The sequence below is a fragment of the Aspergillus tanneri genome (genome assembly GCF_003426965.1).
Source record: "Aspergillus tanneri strain NIH1004 chromosome Unknown AapTan_2_pilon_pilon_pilon, whole genome shotgun sequence".
NCBI classification, from domain to species: domain Eukaryota; kingdom Fungi; phylum Ascomycota; class Eurotiomycetes; order Eurotiales; family Aspergillaceae; genus Aspergillus; species Aspergillus tanneri.
Window position 1 is genome coordinate 3,913,592 of NW_022984629.1, and position 12,277 is coordinate 3,925,868.

At 45.1% G+C, this 12,277-nt stretch overlaps 3 protein-coding genes across 3 annotated transcripts; all 3 read right to left on the reverse strand.

Moving 5' to 3' along the window:
* Positions 1 to 667: 667 nt before the first annotated feature.
* hxt8 (putative MFS monosaccharide transporter (Hxt8)) lies at positions 668 to 2,806 on the reverse strand (the record flags this gene model as incomplete). The annotated part of the gene is made up of 12 exons (XM_033565940.1): positions 668 to 803; positions 853 to 958; positions 1,045 to 1,158; positions 1,222 to 1,361; positions 1,431 to 1,560; positions 1,614 to 1,623; positions 1,672 to 1,723; positions 1,789 to 2,217; positions 2,284 to 2,474; positions 2,526 to 2,587; positions 2,654 to 2,681; positions 2,747 to 2,806. The coding sequence occupies 12 exons, from the start codon at positions 2,804 to 2,806 to the stop codon at positions 668 to 670; spliced, it is 1,458 nt and encodes a 485-aa protein (XP_033431697.1).
* Positions 2,807 to 4,162: 1,356 nt separating this feature from the next.
* ATNIH1004_001241 (60S ribosomal eL42 domain-containing protein) lies at positions 4,163 to 6,500 on the reverse strand (the record flags this gene model as incomplete). Its single annotated transcript, XM_033565941.1, has 7 exons — positions 4,163 to 4,202; positions 4,270 to 4,454; positions 4,518 to 4,610; positions 5,095 to 5,128; positions 5,401 to 5,989; positions 6,100 to 6,364; positions 6,423 to 6,500. 7 exons carry the CDS (start codon positions 6,498 to 6,500, stop codon positions 4,163 to 4,165), a joined length of 1,284 nt encoding a protein of 427 aa, XP_033431698.1.
* A 1,743-nt stretch (positions 6,501 to 8,243) lies between these two features.
* Positions 8,244 to 11,871, reverse strand: ATNIH1004_001242 (uncharacterized protein; the record flags this gene model as incomplete). Its single annotated transcript, XM_033565942.1, has 7 exons — positions 8,244 to 9,265; positions 10,319 to 10,549; positions 10,610 to 11,127; positions 11,181 to 11,226; positions 11,293 to 11,617; positions 11,710 to 11,809; positions 11,867 to 11,871. 7 exons carry the CDS (start codon positions 11,869 to 11,871, stop codon positions 8,244 to 8,246), a joined length of 2,247 nt encoding a protein of 748 aa, XP_033431699.1.
* Positions 11,872 to 12,277: the final 406 nt, after the last annotated feature.

Genomic DNA, 12,277 nt, shown 5'->3' on the forward strand with positions numbered 1-12,277 from the left:
GGATGAGAAACAGAAAATTCCAGCCAGATTGATAAAGCATTTACTTAGGTAGAGCAATTACTTATTAGGTAGATACTCCCCGACATAGCCTAATTATCTACAATACTCTATTCTGTAATCTTTTAGTATCGATTATTTACAGTAGTACCATACCGGACAGGTACTGTACATACCAATACATCGAGACCTGCATGATATGTGGCATATTTTGTGGCTCACTCTGTAGAAGATCTTCTTTTCTATTCTCAAAAGCTTGGATCTGCCCCTCTCTATTATCAAACTGAGCCATTGTTAACTTAATCAGCTGTCTTCTTCTCCATAATATAATGCTGTTGATTTGCCCGCTATTTTCATGTCCTCAAAGACGCGCTTCTTTCACCATCATTAAAGGCAACAATTATTGGATTCCTTGGTTCTTCCCATACTAGATATTGACATCACTGTCTTGATGTTGGCCCATTGTGTCAATTATACATACGGGAAAGTCAACTGAAATATCAAATGCTACTATCTTATTACTGCTGCTCTGTGTCTTGCAATATTATCAACAACCTCTACCAGAATTGGGGGTAAAGATCATATGTTTATCATCATTCGATTCAAGTATGTATTATATCAATATATCATCAGTGTCTAGAGTTTCAAATTCACCCCTCCCTCGTCAGCATCACTCCACCTGCTGAGCGCGAGGCTTGACAACATCTCCATCATCATCATCGACTCCCGCATCCATTCTGTCCGGTACAATGACCTTATCCCCAAAAGAGGCCGCGATCTCCTCAAGCGTTTTCCGTTTCGTCTCACTAAACCCCATTAGTTTCAACAATAAAGCGGATCAGACCATCCACATACGGGAAATAAAAGTAGGCCACAATGAAAAAGAAAAGCGAGCAGGCCACAAAGACATAGTAATAATTCTCATGGATATTGGCAAAGGCACTAGGCCCAGCCTCGGTGACTATCATCAATCAGTTCATGCTTTTAAATGTCATTTTTATAGCTTTTTATAGTATAATATAATGTTCGAAAACAAGAAAGACATACTAGCCACATTCACAATAAAATGCGACGCGGCGGCCAGTCCCATGACCTTGCTTCGCAGCGCAACCGGCAGGACTTCGGCACCATACAGCCACGTTGTGCTATTAAGCATACCATCTGTATACAGATCATCACGTTAGCTAAGAGAAGGACATCAGAGTTCAGAGGGTGTTATTCTACAGTAAGCGACAACGAATAAGTAAATTCCAAGGATTGCAAAGCCTTTCCCAACTCGATTGTCGGTATTTTGGAACTCGTGCTGCATGACGGCGGCGTAAATTTCAATGACCACGATCCCGGCAAGACCTGAAAGAATCATTCTGAAAGAGTCAATTTTCTGGTCAACCGATGTTTCTACGCTTGGGTATACTGGTTGGATAATGGCTTACTTTCGACGACCCCATTGGTCAGTGAGGTATTTTGTGGTGAGGCTGTTGACAAGAAACGCTATGCTACCATAGACTGCAGCTAGGCCCAGGATAGTGTGCGAGTTTATACCTAGGGACTCGTATAGGATTGCTGCGGTACCGGTTACTTGTTGGGTGCAGTGCAATACTAGACATGGAACATACTTTGATAGTACTAGTTTATGTTAGTGTATATTCGCAGTCTCTAAATGGAAATCCCTACCTGGATAACATTCACGCCGGTAAGGCTGGTCATTGTCTGTACGGCGATAGACCTACACAGACAAGTTATTAGATCTGACCTCTTCTCTGCCATACTTATACATCACCGAGAACTCACACTAGAACACGATGTCTGAATAACTTAAAGATCTCCAGGTAGGACGTAATCTCGCGCTCCTTTTCATACTCAATCTGCGCCAACATGAGAGAAAACTCTCGGTGCACATCATCGGAATGCAAATCTCGCCGAATCCGCGTAAACTCTCTGCGTGCTTGTTCGACCTTTCCATTGCGGATCAGATAACGCGGCGAATTAGGCATAAAGCTAATTAAGCCACAGAACATGATGATACCCCAAGGGATCTGTATTCCCAGGGGAAGTCTCCATTGTACCGGACCGTAAGGAGCAAAGCTACAGGCGTATCCTACCCAATTGGAGGCCATGGTGCCAAACGAGATGCCGCAGCCAGAGATGCCTCCAATCAAGCCGCGATGTCGAGGATCGGAGATTTCGCTAAGATAGATGGGTACAGTAGATACCATTCCTCTAGGATGAAGACCTTAGTTGCGTCTGTTTCTCAGCAGTTAAAGCAGCCAATTCGGTCTTACTCACCCGACAGCGTAACCGGCCAGCACACGGCCAGCGAGGAACATGCCAATGTTAACTGCAGCAGTCTGGATGACAGTTCCAACCGTGACAACAACACACATCAGCTCCATAAAATGCAGCCGACCCAGTCTATCACCAATCAGTGTTTGTGTTAATGCCCCGACTGCCTCGCCGGAAATATAAACAGCAACAACCTGCTATAGTTAGACAGGTCTTCCATGACTCAATATTCTGTTCTGACCTACAGCTCCTGTCAATCCCTTGGAGGGATGGCCCATATAATCGATCCAGCTTTGATGGGCAATGGCTAACGACGTATATTAGATAGCTAAATCTAGTCAAGAAGAGTAGGAGACATCCTCAAACCACATACTTGTCGTCGCGATCCCTGTATCAAATCCCTATGATTCACCGTTAGGATGCGAACTGTTTCCGCCACAACGCTATGATGATCAAGCTATCTTACAAAAAGGAATGTGCCGATTGCGGCGAAGAGCGCAACGCCATAAGAATACCAACTGGTCATGGTGAGAGTTGCAAATAGGGTCACATCGGGCTATCTTGTCTTTAGAAATGGCTAAGAGGTCAAGTAACCGATACTTGTCGCAGTATATATGGATATCCGCAAATACATAAAGGTATTAGGATCCAAATGTTGAGGACGCAATAGGCAATCAATCTGCGGGATCTGTCCGACAAACAAGCCGAGGATATATAATGAGGAGCATGTCACTCGGAGAACTGCCGACCCTAGTCCAGGTGCCCATGGGGTAGGGGATTAAAAGACGACGATCTGGGGAAATCATTCATTCCCCCCCTAGCTTGAAAGAGGTCGGAGGAATACCCACCGAAACTGCAGTGAGGGAGGTCATCTTCTGGTTACCCCGCATCGCGGTTGTTCCGCCTCTCGTATTAACAAAAAGAGGAGATTCTTAGATGAGCACCAGGATTGGAATGATTTACTTGTTTGGAATTAAGATGGCATGGTCAGATGATAGGTTCTATATATATTTAATATAGCTTCGTTAGTACCGACACCAGGAATGCCGAGTAAGGGAATAGAAGGTCCACTTAAAGGAATAGAAAATGTTCCATGATCTAAATACGCAATAAAGCAGCATACCAGGTTCTCTCTCCGAATTATTCGATTTGCTCACAGCCTGGATCGTATCCCAACAATACCCGGCAGTAATTCCCATGATGCTGTTACATATCTACATTATATATAGGCTAACAAATGTAACTAGATTAAAGATAACTATCAGTTTTTATCAGTATAGACTTTACTCTTGCCAATACTTCTCCCTGAATGAGATTCAAGACCCATATGAGATGGACTAGATGATAGGTGCAGGCAATTTTGTATCTCACACGGTGACTACATAGTCCAGACTATAACAGGCGACGAAAGTCATGACAAAGACCAATACGAGGTATCGGAGAAGCATCCGATATGCATCAAATTCCGCAGATATGTGAGCCATTTATCAAGACAAACCATTCGACCAACAGAAAACTCGGGCTCTTAGTGAGCCACAATGGTGAGTCAAGTCATATGAAGCTTCAACACCATATCTTTAACAGAGACAGGTACAAAGCTTGAGGTCCAGTGCCAGTTTCAGTTTAACTTGGCTCCTATATTAAGATATGATGAAGGTTGTCCCTAGACATACAAAGTCACAGGACCATGGAAGCTCTACTCATTCAAACTGGGAATAAATTCGTGAAGAGACTCATAAACTAGGAGTCATATAATCTTTCTTTGTTTTTTTCTTGAATATGAAATCCTATTCCATTTATCCATTGCCAAAGTCGTATGCCCTCTGCCGGAGTAGCGGTCTGTGCAACGGGAAACCCAGAGCCGAACAAGAAAATCACAAACTTAGAACACAAGAGCAGCACCCTTGGTCTTCTTGTCACCACTGTAGAAGCGTTTCCGTTAGTATGCGTCGCTGGAGTATAGACATATATCCTTGTAAGTAAACGTACCCCAATTCAAAGTGCTTGCAACGCTTCAGAGCGAGCTGCTTCTTGGCCTTGCAGACAGTGCACTCGAGACGCAAGACGATCTTCTTGGTAGTCTTCGCCTTCTTGTGGAAGACGGGCTTGGTCTGACCACCGTAACCGCTCTGCTTCCGGTCATAACGACGCTTACCCTGGGCAAAGAGAGAGGCCTGTATATCACATTATGAGCATGCGTCGAGGAGCCAGTGTTCGGGGATGTCGGGCGCATTCACCTTTCCAGCCTTGTACTGGGTGACCTTGTGCTGGGTGTGCTTGTGGCAGTCCTTGGACTTGCAGTACGTCCGGCGGGTTTTCGGAACGTTGACCTGGTTGCGAGAACGTATCAGCATTCTGCTGTCAAAAACTTCGTGTATGCGTTTGCAGCCAATTTCTGGTTTCCTGTCCCATCGGAGAAATGTCGTTTGCATGTTGGATTGCCGAAATGAATTATTCCAGGACAAAAAAAAAAGTAAACAAGGAGAATCCTGAAGTCATAGAGTTCGAGGTACTGGAAAATCTTCGTGTTCGGTCGCACTTTGCTAGTCGCCTCTCGTCGAAAGATCGTATGAAAATCTCACGCTTCTTTCTTCTATTCCACGCCATCACATCTCTTCAATTTCAAGCGACTTCGTGCCTGGCCGATCCGTGGCATTTGCAACTTCCGATATCCCTCTCGCCACAGTTGTTGTCGACTGGAACGAACATCTCTTCCCCAATTGCATCATCCATTGTCCAACCACGTTTCACCAGGGCCCAGGATTCCAATAAAAAAGCTGCAAGCAAAGATGACAACAAGAATCAGTTTCTTACCATTTTGACTGACTTGGCCGGATCGCGGAGGGTGCTGGTCGTTGGGTGTCTCTTGTCGAGAAGAGCAAGTCGGCTGACCGTGGGTTGTGGGATTTCGTTCGCTTAGGCCCTATTTCGGTGTGCGCTAACCCGATATGGGCACATGCCAAGACCAGCTATTCCATGCTCATAGCCGAATTTTCAAGCAATGGAGAGAGATAGATAGTACATTAATTCGTTAGCTAAATTTCAAGATGTCTAAAATTATTGTCCTCTGTAGGTTACTGAAATCCTCTCCCGACAAACACCTTCTCTCCTCCCCCGTACCATGACACCCCCTTCTGCAGTTCCAGTCCTTCCCCCTGTCCAACTAGCCATTCTCCCTTCGAAGACATGCCTCCATCCTGCCGCGGCCAGTACTTCTCCCGCAATTCTTCATTAATCTGCTCGATTTTCTCCACCAGTGCCGCTACACACTCATGGTTGACAGTATGGTCACCATCCTTGCTCGAACCATCAAGCAGAAACCCATCCTGAGTAATAAACCGTGCAATGGTAATATGAGCTGAAGGGGCAATATATCTCGGTTTCAGCTCAACGCCTGTCGCCGTCACCTGGTCAAAGAGGTCTCGTCGCAGGTGGTGATAGGTATAATTGTTGTCACCTGTGACATACATTCTGGCTGTGTTTCCCTCACCAGCGGCAGGAACGAAACTCAGGCCCATTGCGGTGGCATCGTAGCTGACTATGGGTTTTATCAACCGCGTCCGCTTATGGAAGGTGTAGTCCGCAAGGTCCGGAAGAACACCACTCCCCTTGATAGTAGCCACAATGTCCTCGATTTCTTTTGGGGTGCGTGCCGCGGCTATTTCCAGCGTGGTTATATGCAGAAAATGCGACGGTGCAAACCACATTGCTAGTATAAGCATTAGTAACCGAGGTCTTTCATATGAGTTGTTTCAAATATCAATCAAGAATAGTTAGAGGCAAGGCAAAGGAATCAGCGAAGACACAAGGATGACTAACTCTGGGCAACATCACGAATACCCTGCTGTATCTCTGCGACTAATTCCTGAATATGTTGTGGTGGCCGAGCGACAAATGAAAGATTGTTTCGAGTATCTACGAAAGGAGTGTCGTTGTTGTCGGTGCTTGCCTTTGTGGCTTGAACATACAACTTTCGTAGGATCTCGTCGGCTTCCCATCCTGCGAAGTCCAGGCTGAGGAGTTCGGCTTTGAACCGTTTGTTTCTGTCGGACCGATGAGTTTCGTACCGATTTTGGATTTGAGTCTGCAACAGTTTTGAGGCTTAATTTGGAGTCTGTGCCGTATCGCCAGAGGAGAAATACCGGGTTATTCTGGCAGTCCACAATCAATTGGTCGAATGGGTTGGCTGCTTGTGCTGTATTAGAGGTGACTTTTGTCATATTGAAAGGAGAAATGATAATCAGCGAGTAGTATATATAACTTCTAAGTTACCTCGAAGTACATAATATACATAGGTGTTCGCGTGTTGTGGATGGGTAAGATTCAGGTACTTCCGAAGTAACCACCCAGAAACATATATTTAGGCGACTAAGCAGACCCTCGCAGGACATCCAGTAGATACCAAGACATAGCAAATATTACCAACATATAATTCATAAAGTTTATCATTCCATGGCTGCCTGCCATTATATCTGTTGCCTGAGGGCATCTACTCCATAAGTCATGTAGTTGGAATAGATCGATACTGCTGCGCTCCAGGGACTACGAGGAAGGAAGAGGCCGCCCCACCAAACCCCGCCATGGCAAAGCTTCAGTCACCGTTCCAGCTTACTCCCAACTGACCTGTCCTAAACTCTCCGCAATACAGCCTGGATACTCCAGTATAGTGTCATATCAGTGACAGCTAATCAAGATGTTGATCAAGTGAGTTGTATATGCTGTTTATCGGTTCTAGAAGTCGCAACTAACTAGATTTCCACAACGTCGCAGAGTTCGCACCCTTACCGGCAAGGAGATTGAGCTGGATATTGAGCCCGACTACAAGGTACTTTCCCACCACGCTCTGGAACCCGACTGTCTATCTTGTGTTCTTGATCCGTTTCGCATGCCTGGATATGCAAGACCGTTCTAGAATATCGAGCTGAACATTTACTAGGTGTCCAGGATAAAGGAACGCGTTGAGGAGAAAGAGGGTATCCCTCCAGTTCAGCAACGACTGATTTTCGGTGGAAAGCAAATGTATGTGACGTGGCTTACCACGAGAGTGTCTCTTTCTCCACATCCAACTCGCGCTTACTCGTTTTCCGTGGATAATAGGGCCGACGACAAGACTGCTTCAGAGTATAACCTGGAAGGTGGTGCGACACTACATCTTGTCCTTGCGCTCCGTGGTGGCGCTCATGCCTTGTGATTAACCCGCGCAGCACCTAGAGTCTGTGTGGCACTAGAAATAATGAAGGGGTTGGGATAACATCAATGAACAAGATGATCTTTTGAAGCGGACACTCGAAGTCTCCTGGGAATAATAGCAGTGGACTCAGCCATAGAGTGTTTGGCGCAGTATACCCTATTAGCTGCCGGTGCAGGTGAACGTGCCTTATATTTTGACTTTCAGGCTGATATCCTGACCGTTTGTTTTCAAGCATACATTATGCCGCATGTCTCTTACTGGTACGACTTGTACCATGCCAACGCAGTAACGACAAATTTTATACCGAAGAAACTCTAAGAAATTATGTTAGCAAAAAAGTGGATAAAATTATCATTATGTAAATAGCCTACCATGGCTACAAATTGAGTTGTACAAATAGACCCTCAAACTTGCGCCTGCCAAGCTTCTAAACCAATACAGATGAATGAATCGTGCCCATTTGAAATATAAGCTTCAAGAATAAATGTAATATTGAAATAGATCAAGAGTAAAGAAAATACCTATATTCGTTTATCAAAGCACCCTTGACATATGCTTCAAACAAAGAACGCCGTAAAATGCTGCAAACGTAGATGCACTGTGTACTTGAAATAGAGAGCAAACAAGAGCCTGCTCCAACTAACATCATCAATACATATACTGAGTAAGCTAGCTCTCGCCAATCCTGATATCTAACCTCCTACGCATCGAGATAAACTGAAATATAGCGATAGTGTAGCAAAACGTTAAAAGGATGAAGCAATATATGATATCAAGATACTCTCTTTCGCTTTGGTTGGATTAATGGATTCGGAGGCGGTCGTTTTCGAATAGTTGCAGTGCGTGGTCCTTGTTCTGGAGAAGTCCGGGACTGGCCGGGAAAAGAGCCAGCTCCAAGTCCGATAGATTTATAAGCATCAGAGTAGGAAGTTTGTTCTCTGGCTAGACTTTTTGCCTCCATATTGGGTCCGGACCCTCTTATGAGCGTGGCTCTTGTGTCATTTGCAGAGCATGGACTAGTAGAAGATGCATCTGTTTCTGCTCTTGACAGAGCAGGAGACGTTGAAGAATGCGCTGCCAATCTCTGCCCTGAGGTGATTGCCCGCAGCCTCCTTTCTTTTTCTTGCAATGCCGGAGTGGCGACATAATTAACTACCCCTATTTCATGAGGGTTTGATCGACCCGGCGCTCTTAGCGCTGGGGTTGAGTAGTCTTTTCGTCGAGGCGCTGTCGGTTCTACAGGTCGTCTATGCTCCTCAATCAATGAGCGTGGGGCTTGTTTGACTTGAGAGGCTCTGTTATTTAGTTGCTTGGTTGGGACGGTAAGAATAGCATTCCGTTTGGCTGAAGCGAATATGCTACTCTTCTTCTTTGTCTCGGGCCGAGGGAGCGGTGGCCGCTCGAAGGACCAAAGAGGTGTCCCTAATGGATCTGAAGATCCAAGAGGAGTCCGCGAAGAGGCAAATACAGGTCTGATGCCGCCCATTTTTCGATCGAATGAAGCATACCGTTGCTTAGTTGTCGGCCTTTCTTGGGGGAGTCGAAGGTGCTTTCGGTCAACGAATTTGGCGCTGTGCTTGGCACGCTCTGAATTGATTCCATCTAGGGCCATCTTCATCCTCTCTGCATCTTCATCCACGGATTTTTGCACACGTTCTCGGAGGTCGCAATATACTTCATACGAACAATTAGACAGCCCAGGCAGTTCATATTGGTCCCAATTTGGTATGTCCCTCTTTATGAATTCAAACCAAAGCTCGCCATCTTCATCGATAATATGTGAGGATTGGGTCTCTATAGATCTCTAGTATCAGAGTTAGCTGGGATGATAGACGATGCAAGTCTGGCGAAGCGACGAACTAATTTCTCGGGACTTTCGATTTTGATGAGGAATGGTCGAGCGAGTATATATGGAATGTTGCCAATATCATTTAAATCTGAGAAAAAAATATAGAGTAAGTGTCATGTGTCGAGGGCAAGTTAAGTAACGGGTGTTTGCCTACACTTCACGTTCCTAATAGCAGTCGCCGTGCAGAGCTGTCGGAGCGACGGCGGTGGCATTGTCGAGACTCGAAATATAGACCAAAGACTACCAAGATGACAGAAATAATCTAGTGTAACATTTCGAGACCGTAGATGTAGGTGAATTCTGAGTTGGAAACATGTAGCATAGCCGCCAACGCTTTTAGACAAGCCCATAAACTCGAGTAGGGATGATAATGCGCGGTATTTATGAATCCCCGGAATGACCTAAGAAAGGCCGAAGGCGGATGACGCCCATCACATGATTTCAGTGGCTGACAAGGTTTGGAATGCTGGTAGTGAACTTAACAATCGAATAATATTTTTCTCAGTGATGATAAGAAATTAAGAAGGATGTATATACTACTGCAGAGCTGGTTGAATTCTCTCACTATAGTGTACTGAAGCATCTACACTCTTTAACTTACTACTTGATATATTGCAACTAGTTAGTTAATTGAGAGGAGTTATATAAGAAGAGCGCAACAAGAGCAGTTATACCAAGAGAATCAAAGATATCTAAAAGACAAATAAAATTCTCTTTCGAACACATTCAAATCATTTTGAATGCATATCATGAAGGCGTTTTGTTGGACCGTTGGCCACCATCTACATGACTCTCAGGCGGCATTTGAACCAGCCACGAGGGGGGACTGATCCCAGTCTGATCATGAATTGTACTAAAAAGGGGTGGAAGGCTCCTCATGATGTTTTGAATCGGTTTAACTGCATCGCTAGAGTTGTCTTCTTTGCCCATGGACAGATATTAGAAAGGTCTGACGATAATGGACAGGCTGGTTAATGCACAGAGATGGGAATGCCTACCTCCAGTACTCCAGGTAGTGATTTTGGGCTGAAGGCCTTGGATCGCATTGCCATTTGCCTTGGCTAACTTCTCATAAGTACCGTTCTGCATCATCTGGAATTGCAAAAAGGCCTGAGGGCCGCCTAGAACATTAACCAGGGCGCCGTAAGCTTTTGACATTTCAAGAATCCCTTCAGCTTCACGCTTCTGGCGGTAGAACGCAGCGTCTGCTTCTTTGCTTTGGCGGTAATCTAAGGGAGGCCAGTCAGCCAAAGCCTTGATCCTGTCGGTTTAACGAAAGTGCAACATACAGGTAGCGTCTGCCTCCATTTTTTGCTTGTACAATTGTGCATCTGCTGCTTTCTGTTCAGTGTACAATGCAGCATCTGCATTTTCTTGAGCAGATTCACGCTCAACTTTGCTTCTTGTCACTTGATCAGCTCTGAGACGCTCTAATTCTGTCTGGGCACGCATGCTTTCAACTTTCTTCTTCAAATCTGCATCCCTCATTTCCGTCTCACGCTGGGCTATAATCTCGGCAAGTTGAACACTCGAATCTAGCTCTGTCTGACGAGTTTTGAGATCGGAGTCCGCTTTTGCCTTTTCAGCTTTACGTTTTGTTTCTAGGACCGCGGTATCGGCATCGATTTTGGAGATTTCCTGTTTTGTCCTTCCTTTCTTTTCTGCTTCTCCTATCTCACCTCTCATCCGTGCCTCGGCGACATCGATTTTAGCCTGGTTGAGTGCCCCTTCATGAGCCTTCCTGCTCAGAAACGCAAAGTACTCACTGCCAGGTGTATCCTGGAGTTCTTTGACGTTGGCATTGTAGCTATGACTTTTGTGAGCATAGGATCCATCATTCATATTGCTCTATAGCCTTACATTTTCAGACCAAATTGGTTCAGCTCTTTTTGAACATTGACAACCACTGTCCAGGAAATAAATAGTCAGTTTTTTATTTATTTATTTTTTTTCGAAGAATGAATAGGCAGACCTTTTTCCTTGAAGACCTGCCTATCCTTGAATATTTCTTCCATTGTCATGCTGGAAACTATGACGCGGGTTTCGCCCTCGATAATTCCTTTCACAATATCCTGGACATGGTCTCTCCTTTCCCGATCAGTCACATCCCCCTGTTTGGCAAAATCGACCTGTTCTGTACTCCCAGAAAGAAGCAGAGCATATTTCCTGAGGGAATCATTCCCTTCATGATCAGGCCCGATCGTGAAGACCGCCGGTAGTGCGAATTGTAGTTTTTCAGTAGTCATCGCCTGAAGATTGAGTGAGAAGTCAAACGGTGCCACCGAGATCCTCGCACACTATAGAAGTAAACATAATTAGTAGGCAAAAACTTATCCATACTCCCAGCGTTTTATATTGTATGAATTGGCGAACGACGGAGTATACATACCCGTTGCCATGGCATTACAAAGGCCTTTTTGCATAGGCGTATATCTTCTATCCCGGCTCCTGTGAGCACGAGATACTCGCTGGGTCGAGAGATGGCATACCTGATCAAAGAATTAATTAGTACTACCAGATGTATAAAGCCACATAGGGTATCATACCGCATCGTGGCTTACTGTGTCACAAATAATGTAAACTCTCATAAAAACAAACAGATGACTATCAGAGGCACAGAAGCAGAAGCAGAAGCAGAAGCCCTTTGCAATCTTGTATTCTTATACCTCGGATCAGAGCCTCAGGGATCCAATACAATAATTAGATACTCCGTATGACTTACAAGTTCCTGAAACACTGTGGCAGTGTCATTATGGTCGAAAGTCTAAAGCCGAGACTACCCAGGTAAGATGTATAAGGCCAGCAATTCATTTGCCTATTTACTTCCGGGCAACGCCTTGGAAGTGAGGCAACGGGGCAATGCTGACGGTGTTGGGACTACTTCCCATGACACCCAAGGCAAAGTGCACGGTAACAAGGCTGAAGAGGATGTATTTCAATGCAGCCGATATATATGA